This window comes from Loxodonta africana, chromosome 2 (assembly GCF_030014295.1).
Source record: "Loxodonta africana isolate mLoxAfr1 chromosome 2, mLoxAfr1.hap2, whole genome shotgun sequence".
NCBI classification, from domain to species: domain Eukaryota; kingdom Metazoa; phylum Chordata; class Mammalia; order Proboscidea; family Elephantidae; genus Loxodonta; species Loxodonta africana.
In genome coordinates, this window is record NC_087343.1 from 173,162,096 (window position 1) to 173,175,148 (window position 13,053).

The 13,053-nt window shown below is 43.7% G+C and overlaps 1 protein-coding gene across 7 annotated transcripts in view; it reads left to right on the forward strand.

The window, feature by feature from the left end:
• CYFIP2 (cytoplasmic FMR1 interacting protein 2) overlaps positions 1-13,053 on the forward strand; it is a 164,366-nt gene that overhangs the window by 90,603 nt on the left and 60,710 nt on the right. For all 7 annotated transcript variants that reach the window (XM_064278789.1, XM_064278786.1, XM_064278799.1 and 4 more), the window contains exons 22-23: positions 9,872-10,071; positions 11,947-12,034. In XM_064278789.1, coding sequence (XP_064134859.1) covers positions 9,872-10,071; positions 11,947-12,034 — 288 coding nt within the window. The remainder of the gene's footprint in view (positions 1-9,871; positions 10,072-11,946; positions 12,035-13,053) is intronic.

The window sequence follows — 13,053 nt, forward strand, 5'->3', positions numbered from 1 at the left end:
ACACGTTTTCTGGGGGACATAATTCAATCCATGACACACATACACATAAAAAAGTGAACATTACTCTTCAAAAGTATAGAGGAAAGACTTAGAACTGTTGCAGGTGAAAAGAAACTAAGGAGACATAACAATTATATGCAATGTGGTACTCTGGATTAGATCCTAGAACCAAAAAAGGACATTAGTGGAAAAGCTGGTAAAATCTGAGATCTAAATAGTCTGTCATTTGTTGTTGTTAGGTGCCATTGAGTGGGTTCCGACTCAAAGCGACCCTATGCACCACAGAACGAAACACTGCCTGGTCCTATGCTATCCTTACAATTGTTGTTATGCTTGAGCCCATTGTTGCAGCCACTGTTGTCAGTCCATTTCATTGAGGATCTTCTTCTTTTCCACTGAGACAGTATTTACCAAGCATGATGTCCTTCTCCAGGAACTGATCCCTTCTGACAACACGTCCAAAGTACGTAAGACGCAGTCTTGCCATCCTTCTTCTAAGGAGCATTCTGGTTGTACTTCTTCCAAGACACATTTGTTCGTTCTTTTGGCAGGCCATGGTATATTCAATATTCTTCTCCAACACCACAATTCAAAGGTTCCAATTCTTTGCCTTCCTTATTCATTGTCCAGCTTTCGCATGCATGTGGTGCCATTGAAAATACCGTGGCTTGGGTCAGGCACACCTTAGTCTTCAAGGTGACATCTTTGCTTTTCAACACTTTAAAGAGGTCCTTTGCAGCAGATTTGCCCGTTCCAGTGCGTCTTGTGATTTCTTGACAGCTGCTTCCATGGCTGTTGATTGTGGATCCAAGTAAAATGAAATCCTTGACAACTTCAATCTTTTCTCTGTTTATCATGATGTTGCTCATTGGTCCAGTTGTGAGGATTTTTGTTTTCTTTTTATTGAGGTGTAATCCATACTGAAGGCTGTGGTCTTTGATCTTCATTAGGAAGTGCTTCAAGTCCTCTTCACTTCCAGCAAGCAAGGTTGTGTCATCTGCATAATGCAGGTTGTTAATGAGTCTTCCTCCAATCCTGATGCCCTGTTCTTCTTATAGTCCAGCTTCTCGAATTATTTGTTCAGCATACAGATTGAATAGGTATGGTGAAAGGATGCAACCAAGACGCACACCTTTCCTGACTTTAAACCATGCAGCATCCCCTTGTTCTGTTCAAACAGCTGCCTATTGACCTATGTACAAGTTCTTCATGAGCACAATTAAGTGTCCTGGAATTCCCATTCTTCTCAATGGTATCCATAATTTGTTATGATCCACACAGTTGAATGCCTTTGCATAGTCAATAAAACACAGGTAAACATCCTTCTGGTATTCTCTGCTTTCAGCCAAGATCCATCTGACATCAGCAATGATATCCCTAGTTCCACGTCCTCTTCTGAATCCGGCCTTGAATTCCCTGTCAATATACTGCTGCAGCCGTTTTTGAATGATCTTCAGCAAAATTTTGTTTGCATGTGATATTAATGATATTGTTCAATAATTTCCACATTTGGTGGGATCACCTTTCTTGGGAATAGGCTTAAGTGTGGCTCTCTTCCAATTGGTTGGCCAGGTAGCTGTCTTCCAAATTTCTTGGTATAGACCAGTGAGCACTTCCAGTGCCACATCCGTTTGTTGAAACATCTCAATTGATATTCCATTAATTCCTGGAGCCTTGTTTTTTGCCAATGCCTTCAGAGCAGCTTGGACTTCTTTCAGTACCATCGGTTCCTGATCATATGCTGCCTCTTGAAATGGTTGAACGTTGGCTAATTCTTTTGGTATAATGACTCTGTGTATTCCTTCTATCTTCTTTTGATGCTTCCTGTGTTGTTTAATGTTTTCCCCATGAAACCCTTCACTATTGCAACTTGAGGATTGAATTTTTTCTTCAGTTCTTTCAGCTTGAGAAATGCCAAGCATATTCTTCCCTTTTGGTTTCTATCTCCAGCACTTTGTCCATGTCATTATAATACTTTACAGACAATGTTCTGCTACTATTCATAATGTTCTCATTGGCTAATTATTTTCAGAAGTAGACTACGGGGTCCTTCTTCCTAGTCTGTCTTAGTCTGGAAGCTCAGCTGAAACCTTTCCTCCATAGGTGACCCTGCTGGTATCTGAATACCGATGGCATAGCTTCCAGCATCACAGCAACACACAGGCCCCCACAGTACGGCAAACTGAGAGACACGTCGGGGGTCTGTCATTTAGTTAATAGGATTTTATCAGTGTTAATTTCCTAGATTTGATGATTCTACTATGGCTGTCAAGATGTTAACATTGGGGAAGCTGGATAAAGGGTATGCAGGAACTCTGCTGTTTTTATAACTTTTCTGTAAGTCTAAAATTATTTCAAAATGAAAATTTTTAAGTGAACAAAGTAGTAAAAATAAGGTTTAAGAACTAGAGCTGTAGAGTCAGAAGACCTGGGATTGGTCCTGGCTCTGCCACGTACCAGCTGGGTGATCTCAGGCAAGTTACTTATATTCTCTAAGCCTGTTTCCTTGTCAGTGAAATGGAGGAAATAATAGAATCCACCTCACAGGGTTTTTATAAGGATGAAACTAGATATTCCCTGGGAAGAACTTGGCCTATCCTCTCAAGCATTAATAAATATTAGCTAATGAAAAGAGGATGAGAGGAACATAGAAATTGTTGGCTTTGATGAAGTACTCTTAGGGAGAATTTCCAGCAGCATTTCATAGGACAACTCGGCCCAACTGCACACCTCAGCCCTGGGTCAGTTATTTGAAGAGACTAACATAGCACATGTTCTGCTGCAAAATGATTTGGCCACTTCTGTTTTGAGAAATGGAATTGTTATTTGTTTATGCCAAAAGGTTAGCAGTGATTATCTCCAAGTGTTGGGGTTTTTGGTTTCTTATTGTTTGTTTATCTACATATTCTGGGTTCCAATGACTATGAGTTGGAATCGACTGAACAACAGTGGTTTTGGTTTAATGATGAATATATCTTATACAGAAAAAATGGTGATTTTGCTGTTTTAAAAAAAAATGTGTCCGTCGCCTTTTCCCACCCCTTGAAAGGCACGGAATGTTCTTTTAGCTGAGAAAAAAAAACAAGTGAAAGCCTTTGTTTATCAGGTAAGGTCAATGGCTATCTGGGAGTACCCACTTCCTGTGAAGTCCACAATGAGGAGATCCCAGAGAAACTCTCCTTTTGGGGTCAGGACAGTCCCACTCATCTTGGCTAAGAAGCTTCTGCCTCTACCAAGCAATAATCCAAGAAATTTGCTCCCCTCAGCCCCTTCCTCCACCTTAGAAACTCCATTCTGAGTGGCAGTGGGGAGGCAGCTTGATTTGGAGCTGGGAGAGGTTGTAGAAGATTTGTCAGTCATTTTACACCACTGAGCAAATAGATTCTTGGAGAGACTTGACTCTGAAGTTAAACACTGGCAGCCTGCAGGCTGTGCTTTGCATAGTGTATCTGAACTTTTGAACCAACATTTTACATTTGGGTTTTATCTGAACTTTTGAACCAACATTTTACACTTGGAAGAATTCAGATAAAAATGCAGAAACTCTGGCATCACCAGAGTGGCTCCCATATAGCAGCAGTTGCCTGGAAATGACTAGAAGGTCCTGTTTTCGATGGGTGTACTCTCTTCAGTTTGCCTGGAGCCCCAGTTGTGGCCCACTTCATCATGTGTATTACCTATCAGGCCTCACTGTGCCTGAGTTTGAGACCCTGGTTCTTCTCACCTACCTGAGGTCACAGAGCTGGCGAACAATTAAGTGTGGATCTTCTGGCCACCATTGAAGAGCTCTTTCTACTGTTTCACAGAAGTTGCCCATTTGGGTGTTTTATGCCCCATGTCTCCAATTTTGCTTTTCTGTGTTGCCACCCAGAAATGCTGGAGGTGTATTGGCTAAGTGCTGTAGCTGTTAACCAAAAGGTCGGCAGTTCGAATCCACCAGGTGCTCCTTGGAAACTCTATGGGGCAGTTCCACTCTGTCCTATAGGGTCACTATGAGTCAGAATCAATTTGACAGCAACAAATTTTGGAGGGTCTTTTTTGGTGTTGCCACTCAGTATTTTGGCTTTACTGTAGAAAGTTGGTATCAACTCAGAAGGTGTCTAAGCCACGACTTTTTAAGCCTTCCATGCCTGTATACACAGAGTCCCGAGTCCACCAGGCAAATGTGCTTCTGATTCTAAGGCTGAAGAGCACAAGATGCATGATGCAGAAACACAGACTGAACTATGGAACAGAGAAACACATCTGAACTCATCGCTTGGTGGAAGAAGTAAAACTACAGTTTCAACAGGCCCCACATTAGGGCTCAGAACTCCCTTCAGTCTCTCTTAGAGACACTGACATGCATTCGTGAGACTGTTAAAATCACAGAACGTTAGAGCAGAAATTGTTCCTCTCTTATCTACAGTTATCTTCCCAGTAACAGGGAACCTCAGTGCCAAGGGACTGAGTAACCTTGGAAATAAACTCGTTAGCATTTACTCAGTTTATTTTTAGTTTATTATCTGTCCTACATCAGTGGGAACAAAGGTACAGTCAAGCTAGCTAGACTCCAAGATACAGTAAGCAGAAAGTGGATACTGATGTTCTGCCCTTTGTGAACTGCACTATGCACAGTGGCTGGAAACTTGTTCTTCTGGCTGCTGCTCTAGAATCCTTTCCTCCCTCCCAAAGGCCAGCCCTGCTTGGCTCCTCTCCAGTCTCTTATCTTAGTGCAGGCCCCGAGGTCTCTTAGCCCCATTTTGCTGCTGGTCCTATAATGTCTCGTCACCACTCTCCTTTCCTTTCTTCCACCCCCTCACCCAGGGAACCAAGAGTTTACCTTTTTCTCAGTTCATGCTGATAGCAGCCCTGAGTGGAGAAGCTGATGGAGTTGACTCCTTCTTTTAAATTAATGCTTAAACTCTTTTCCTCATGGAAACACTCCAGTGTATGTAGAAGTAGAGAGATGAGTCCACTGGACCCACTTTATGAATCCCCAGGTTCAGTTATCAGTGTATAGCCAATCTTGTTTGCTCTCTACCCTTCACTTTTTTTTTTTTAATAATTTTTATTGTGCTTTAAGTGAAAGTTTACAAGTCAAGTCAGTCTCTCACACAAAAACCCACTACTCTCCCCGTGATGAGACAGCCTGCTCCCTCCTTCCACTCTCTTTTCGTGTCCTTTTCGCCAGCTTCTAACCTCCTCCACCTTCTCATCTCCCCTCCAGGCAGGAGATGCCAACCTAGTCTCAAGTGTCCACCAGATCCAAGAAGCTCACTCATCACCAGCATCCCTCTCCAACCCATTGTCCAGTCCAATCCATGTCTGAAGAGTTGGCTTCAGGAATGGTTCCTGTCCTGGGGCAACAGAAGGTCTGGGCGCCATGACCTTCCAGTCCTTCCAGTCTCAGACCATTAAGTCTGGTCATATGAGAATTTGGGGTCTGCATCCCACTGCTCTCCTGCTCCCTCAGGAGTTCTCTGTTTTCCCTGTCAGGGCAGTCATCGGTTGTAGCCAGGCACCATCTAGTTCTTCTGGTCTCAGGATGATGTAGTTGCTGGTTCATGTGGCCCTTTCTGTCTCTTGGGCTCGTAATCACCTTGTGTCCGTGGTGTTCTTCATTCTCCTTTGATCCAGGTGGGTTGAGACCAATTGATGCATCTTGGATGGCTGCTTGATAGTGTTTAAGACCCCAGATGCCACTCTTCAAAGTGGGATGCAGAATGTTTTGTTAATAGATTTTATTATGCCAGTTGACTTAGATGTCCCCTGAAACCATGGTCCCCAGATGCCTGCCCCTGCTACGCTGGCCTTCAAAGCATTCAGTTTATTCTGGAAACTTCTTTGCTTTTGGTTTAGTCCAATTGTGCTGACCTCCCCTGTACTGTGTGCTGTCTTTCCCTTCACCTAAAGTAGTTCTTATCTGCTATCTAATTAGTGAATACCCCTCTCCCACCCTCCCTCCCTCCCCTCCTCATAACCACAAAAGAATGTTTTCTTCTCAGTTTAAACTGTTTCTCAAGTTCCTATAATGGTGGTCTTATACAACATTTGTCCTTTTGCAACTAATTTCACTCAGCATAATGCCTTCCAGGTTCCTCCATGTTATGAAATGTTTCACAGATTCCTCACTGTTCTTTATCAATGCGTAGTATTCCATTGTGTGAATATACCATAATTTATTTATCCATTCATCCGTTGATGGGCACCTTGGTTGCTTCCATCTTTTTGCTATTGCAAACAGTGCTGCAATAAACATGGGTGTGTATACATCTGTTCGTGTAAAGGCTCTTATTTCTCTAGGATATATTCCAAGGAGTGGGATTGCTGGATCATATGGTAGTTCTATTTCTACCTTTTTAAGGAAGCGCCAAATCGATTTCCACAGTAGTTGTACCATTTGACATTCCCACCAGCAGTGTAGAAGTGTTCCAGTCTCTCCACAGCCTCTCCAACATTTATTATTTTGTGGTTTTTGGATTAAGGCCAGCCTTGTTGGAGTGAGATGAAATCTCATTGTAGTTTTGATCTGCATTTCTCTAAAGGCTAATGATCATGAGCATTTCCTCATATATCTGTTAGCTACCTGAATGTCTTCTTTAGTGAAGTGTCTATTCATATCTTTTGCTCATTTTTTAATTGGGTTATTTGTCTTTTTGCAGTTGAGTTTTTGCAGTATTATGTAGATTTTAGAGATCAGGCACTGATCAGAAATGTCATAGCTAAAAACTTTTTCCCAGTCTGTAGGTAATCTTTTTACTCTTTTGGTGAAGTCTTTGGATGAGCGTGTTTGATTTTTAGGAGCTCCCAGTTATCTAGTTTTTCTTCTACGTTCTTTATAATGTTTTGTATACTGTTTATGCCATGTATTAGGGCTCCTAACATTGTCCCTATTTTTTCTTCCATGATCTTTATCGTTTTAGATTTTATATTTAGGTCTTTGATCCATTTTGAGTTAATTTTTGTGCATGGAGTGAGGTAGGGGTCTTGTTTCTTTTTTTTTTTGCAGATGGATATCCAGTTATGCCAGCACCATTTGTTAAAAAGACTATCTTTTCCCCATTTAACTGTTTTGGGGCCTTTGTGAAATATTAGCTGCTCATATGTGGATGGTTTTATGTCTGGATTCTCAATTCTGTTCCATTGGTCCATGTATCTGTTGTTGTACCAGTACCAGGCTGTTTTGACTACTGTGGCGGTACAATAGGTTCTAAAATCAGGTAAAGTAAGGCCTTCTACTTTGTTCTTCTTTTTCAGTAATGCCTTATTTGCCCGGGGCCTTTTTCCCTTCCATATGAAATTGTCTACCCTCCACTTTTATCCCCAGCCCCAGATCATTTTGAAGCAAGTCCCAGACATCATGTCATTCTAGTTATGAATTTTTCACTATATAGCTCTAAAAGGTGAAGATGTATTTTTCCTAACCTAATCACATAACCCTCTGTGGCCTGGAGTGTTTCCCTGATGAGCCACAGGCAGAAAGCTTCACTGTAGAGAAGCAGACTGGCTACCCAAGACATTTGGCCCACAGAAGTTTTATTTGACCCACACAGAGGTTATCCTTTTTTTTTTTTTTTAATTGCCAGCATTTAAGTCCATTTCAACCTTCTTTTGAAAAATGACAGGATCTGTCGTCACTAAGCTGCGTTCAGATATGACAACAACCAGCTGGAGTTAAATAGCAGCTCTGCCTTAGCTGGGCATGGGTTCTCTAACTTGAAACAGACAACCCACCCCAAAGATTCCTGCCCCAGTTTGTCTTCTTTATCTGACCTGTTCACCCCTAGAGCCGTTTACGTTTGCAAGTTTTGATCCAATCCTATGCCCATTTTGGAGACAAGGACTCTGAGTTTCAGAGAGACAGAGCTCCAAGATTGGAACCTTGGTCTTGGGTCTCTACTTGACCATCTCTGGACGCCATTCAAGGTTGTGGCCGAAGAGAATAAAACTGAATCTCGAGAGCACTCCTCCATCTTGTGACCTGAGACCAGTTAGCTTTAGTCCCAGCCATTAAAGCTGACCAGCTGACCACCCTACCTCCTGGGCAGACTCTGGTATACCGCCCTTGCTGATGCTCTTTTAGCTTTTATATTGTAAAAGTACTTTTACCTTTCAGAGGGTTTTCATAGATCTTGCTTCCTTATTTTAGGCTGCTGTATCACAGGGGCCAAGAACACATGATTTGGAATCAGAAGACCTGGGTTTGTACCCCAAGCCCTGTAAGTGTGACCTGGGCCAAGTAATTTAACCTTCTGAGCCTCAGCTTTCTCCTCTTATCAGACAAGGATAGTTGTACCAACCTGACAAGACAGCTTAACCAAAACAGTGCAAGAGTGTCCTGGAGTTCCACAAAGTTAGGGATGCCCCTCCCCCTGGACAAGACTGTGCTTCGATTTTCTTTGATAGCAATGATCAAGAAATTATAAGACAAGAGGCCAAAACCAGCCAAAAGGGTTGCTCTCTTCCTTTATTTCCCACCAGATGCAGCATCCTGCTGCATCTGGATATTATCCACTCAGCTCCTGCTCTCTGCCTGAAGGTGATTCCAAGTGATCAGGTCCACAGCTGTCACACTTCATCCCCTGGAAAGACTGCAGAGGGTTTGCCCATGGCTTGCTTCCTGCACTGGTGTATTGGATTCCTGGGGCTGCCATTAACACAGTACCACAAACTGGGTGGCTTAAAATGACAGACGTTCAGTCTCGCACAGTTCTGGAGGCTAGAAATCCAAAACCAAGGTGTTATCATGGCTGTGCTCTGTCTCAGAAGGTTCTAAGGGAGCCTCCTAGCTTCTGGCAATTACCAGCACTTTGCGAGGTTTCTTGGCTTGTGGCAGCGTCACTCCAGTCTCTCTCTCCATCATCACCTGGCTGGCTTCCCTGTGTCTCTGTGTCTCCTCCCCTCTGCTTAAGGACACCAGTCATTGGATTAGGACTCACCCTACTACTATATGTCTTCATCTTAATCTGATTGTATCTACAAAGATCCTGTTTCCAAACAAGGTCACATTCACAGGTACCAGGGCGTAGGACATGAACGTATATTTTGGGGGACACAGTTTGCTCTGTAACAGCTGGCATGTGTAACCAACCCGTGTGACTGAAACACCTACCTACAGTTCAAAGGAGGGGAAATTTTGCCCCTACCTCATTTACAAATTTCTTGAGAGAGTTATAGTACGCAGTGATTAAGAACGTGGACTTTGAAGCCCAACTGTGTGGATTTGAAACCAAGTTACTTAACTTCTCAAGGCCTTAATTTCTATATGAGTAAAATAAAGACAGCAGTGATACTGACATGATAGGATTTTTATGACCATTAAATGAGTTAAAACAGGAAGTGCTTAGAATTCTTTTGGCACATACTAAGTTCAACCATACAAAATTAACATTTGACAGATTGATTGATATTTGACAGAATTTGACCCAAAACAGCAATTTTATAAGGTTCCATCTAATAGCACTTAATAGATCACTGAATACCTGGTAAGCAGTTATTGTTATTTTCTGAAGGGCAGAGATGTGCCTTTGGTGATATCCAGTCATAATGTTCTTTTGTTTTACTCGTGACACTGAGAGACAAGGTTTTTCCTCACCAGTGTAGAAACTGGAGAGCAAGCAAGCTTTCCAGTTTAAACAGGAATTTGTACATGGGTATGTGGTCTCTTTCCCAGGGCAGACATGCAGCCCCCTTCAGCATAGTCTGGCAATTCCTTCTGCTTCTCAGAAAAAGGGACAGTTGTTACTTGTCACCTTGAGGTCCTGGTCCCCATGTACGTGGTTAGGAGCTTGAGGGACTCTCACACCTACATGAAAGGGGTCTGTAAGACAGTGTTGTGTGTGTAAGGTTGACACCCAAGTCCTTAGTAGCTGCGGTTCTCTCTGGGCAGGAGCTGGAGTGGCTGCTGGAGATCAACCGGCTAACACACCGCCTGCTGTGTAAGCACATGACCCTGGACAGCTTCGATGCCATGTTCCGGGAGGCCAATCACAACGTGTCTGCCCCCTACGGCCGCATCACCCTGCACGTCTTCTGGGAGCTGAACTTCGACTTCCTCCCCAACTACTGCTACAATGGATCCACGAACCGGTAAATGAGTCCCTGCGCAAAGAGGACTAGGGCTGAGGATCAGGGGAACAGCAACCTGCCTCCTCCAAACCAAGCCCGGTGCATGTCGATTCATTCCTGTAACAGATATTTCACTGAGCCCCTGCTTAGTGCAGGCTCTGCACTGGAGGCTAGGGATACCACGGCAAGCATGCAGATACCTCCCTGCCCCTTGGAGCCTTCAGGCTAGAGGAGGACACCCATGATCAAACAACTGCATGACAAATGTCACAAACAGGAAAGAGATGAAGGAAGGCCCACAGAGCCATGAGGGGGTAACAGGGCTGCCTGATTCTGTCCAGGAAGGTGGTGTGAACCTCAGGAAGCCTCTCTGAAGAAGTAATGCTTGAATTGAGATGCAAAGGATGAGTAGGAATAAATAAGGCAAAATGGGAAATGAGTATGAATGTGCCAGGCAAAGTTTCTAAGAGACTGGTGAGGGTGGAGTGAGTAGGATGCAGAATAGTGCCGTTAAAGACAAGGCAGGACACAGGAGGAAGCAGGAAGCAGACCAGGATGACTCTGTAGGCCACATCAGGATCAGGCATTTACAAGCCTTGGGAGAGCTCGAGGCAGGGAAGTGATATGATCAGATTGTACTTTTACAAGGACAGCCACGTATCTGAACGCATGTGTGTGAAACAGCTGGATATTTGCAGAGCGCACCTACACATGACAAGTGGGACGTGTCTCCCACAAGCTGCGTGGCCCTGGGCACTGAGGTAGACTCGATTCCTAATCTCTCTATTCCCAGAGAGGCTCATAACCAGGTTGAAGAGGTGAGACATGTACACAGGTACATAAAACTAGCTGCTGTGGAGTCGACTCCAATTCATGACAACCCCATTGTGTCAGAGTAGAACTATGTTCCAAAGGGTTTTTAATGACTGATTTTTCAGAAGTAGATCATCAGGACTTTCTTCCACGACACCTCTAGGTAGACTTGAACCTGTAACCTTTCGGTTAGCAGCCGAGAATGTTAACTATTGTACCACCCAGAGACTCCACACAAGTACATAAGGATGCACAAAAATGTACACATTTGCAGGTCCTCTCAGTATCCCTAGGGCCAGTATTACATAAGTATACATTGAATGGATAGAAATCCACAAAGGCACCTGAATCCACACAGTTATGGAAGGTGCCTGAGTCCATACACTTAGCATCACAGACTTTCTGTTCTCTAAAGATTTGAAACTTTTAAACCTCTTGAGCAAGAGGTTGGCAAATTACAACCCATAGGCCACATCCAGCCCACCACCTGTTTGCACAACCCATGAGCTAAGAATGGCTTGGACTTTGATGTTTTTTGATGGTTGGGGAAAAAATCCAAGGAATAGTAATAATATTTAATGACAAGTGAAAATTCCTTGAAATTTATGAAGTTTATTGGAACACAGTGACACTCGTTTGTCTATGTATTGTCTGTGGCTGCTTTTGCCCCGCAATGTCAGAATTGAGTAGTTGCAACAGAAGTCGGTGTGGTCCACAGAACCTAAAATATTTAGTCTGGACCTTTGCAGAAAAAGTTTGCTGGCCTCTGCCCTTGATAAACCAAGCTGAGGTTGAAGGAATGGAGTCCTGGAGAAGGGCCATTTTCAGGCCCAGCCCACAGTCCTCAGCAGCCACAAGCCCTGCGTCAAGCCTGTAAATCTGGACTGCTGTTTTCCCATCTGTGGAAAGGGTACAGTGGTTGAATGAGAGGATGTCAGAAGAGCAACCAGCTAAGAAACGGTGGGTGCTGTTGCACCAGTGTGAACCTTCACCTGGCCAAGAAGGGCTCTCACTCTGTCATATCCCATGGAGAGCAATATTAGAACCCAATTAACTTCTGCCCCATCTCTTCTCTTTCACCAGTTTTGTCCGAACCGCTATTCCTTTCACCCAAGAACCGCAAAGAGATAAACCCGCTAATGTCCAGCCTTATTACCTCTATGGATCCAAGGTAAGTAGTCCTGCTATGTCCTACCTGTAAGAGGGTTAGTGAGAGAAAACAGAGGAGTGATCCCTGAATCAGAAAAGCAAGAGGGTGTGGAGATGAAGGAGCAGCAGTGAGATCCAGGCAGAAACAATCGCACGTATATTCACTTTTATTTGTTCACAACATGCAGGGATGGGGAGAATACAGAACTAGCAGGACAGGAAACTGAGCAGGAGCAATGAGGTGGGGACTTCACCATCGAGCAGGGAAATAGGTCTGTGGAGCTTCTTGTCTCGGCTTCTCTTCTCCTGTCTCTCATTTGATTGATTGTGGTATCGTTCCATGGTTCTGGATATTGTGCTCCATAAATATAAGGGATTTGAAGACCGGAAGAGGTTGGAAAGGTGGAGGTTCGAAGGAAATCCCAGATGGCTGGAGATGGACCTGAGCAACAGGTCTTCTGCCTATTTGCTGCTCTTGCTCACACGTACACATCCTGGCTCTAACTAAACCTTCCCAAATGGTGTCTCTATTCTAGGCCAGTCAGTCCTTTTTGCCACTCATTAAGCAAATGTTTATTAAGCATCCACTGAATGCCAGATTCTACATGCTGGAAATACACCAGGGATCAAAACACAATCTCTGCCTTCTCACGTTCCATTTCCACAGCCAAGGTGGGGCAAGGGGACAGTGTTCACAAATGCTCACCAACACCACTGAGTATGTAGGAGGTTCTTTTCTTACCGTGGAGGTTTATATGGAGTGATAAAGAATGCCACTGAAAGGGCTAAATAGATCAACAAAACAACGCCACCATTTTTCTCTGCAATGGAATACAAATGGCCACTGTTGACCCCATTCTCAAAAAGAAAGCACAAATGGATTTAGAGGAGGAACTGACAGTGTAACAGTGTGACAAAGAGTTCTCCTCTAGGTTGGACAGTCCTTGCTTTGGAAGTGTGGTTAACCAAGATGATTTTCCAGCAGTTGGGCCCAAAGGTGGGGTTTAGAAGATCTTAGGGTGACCATGGGAGAGGGCAGGA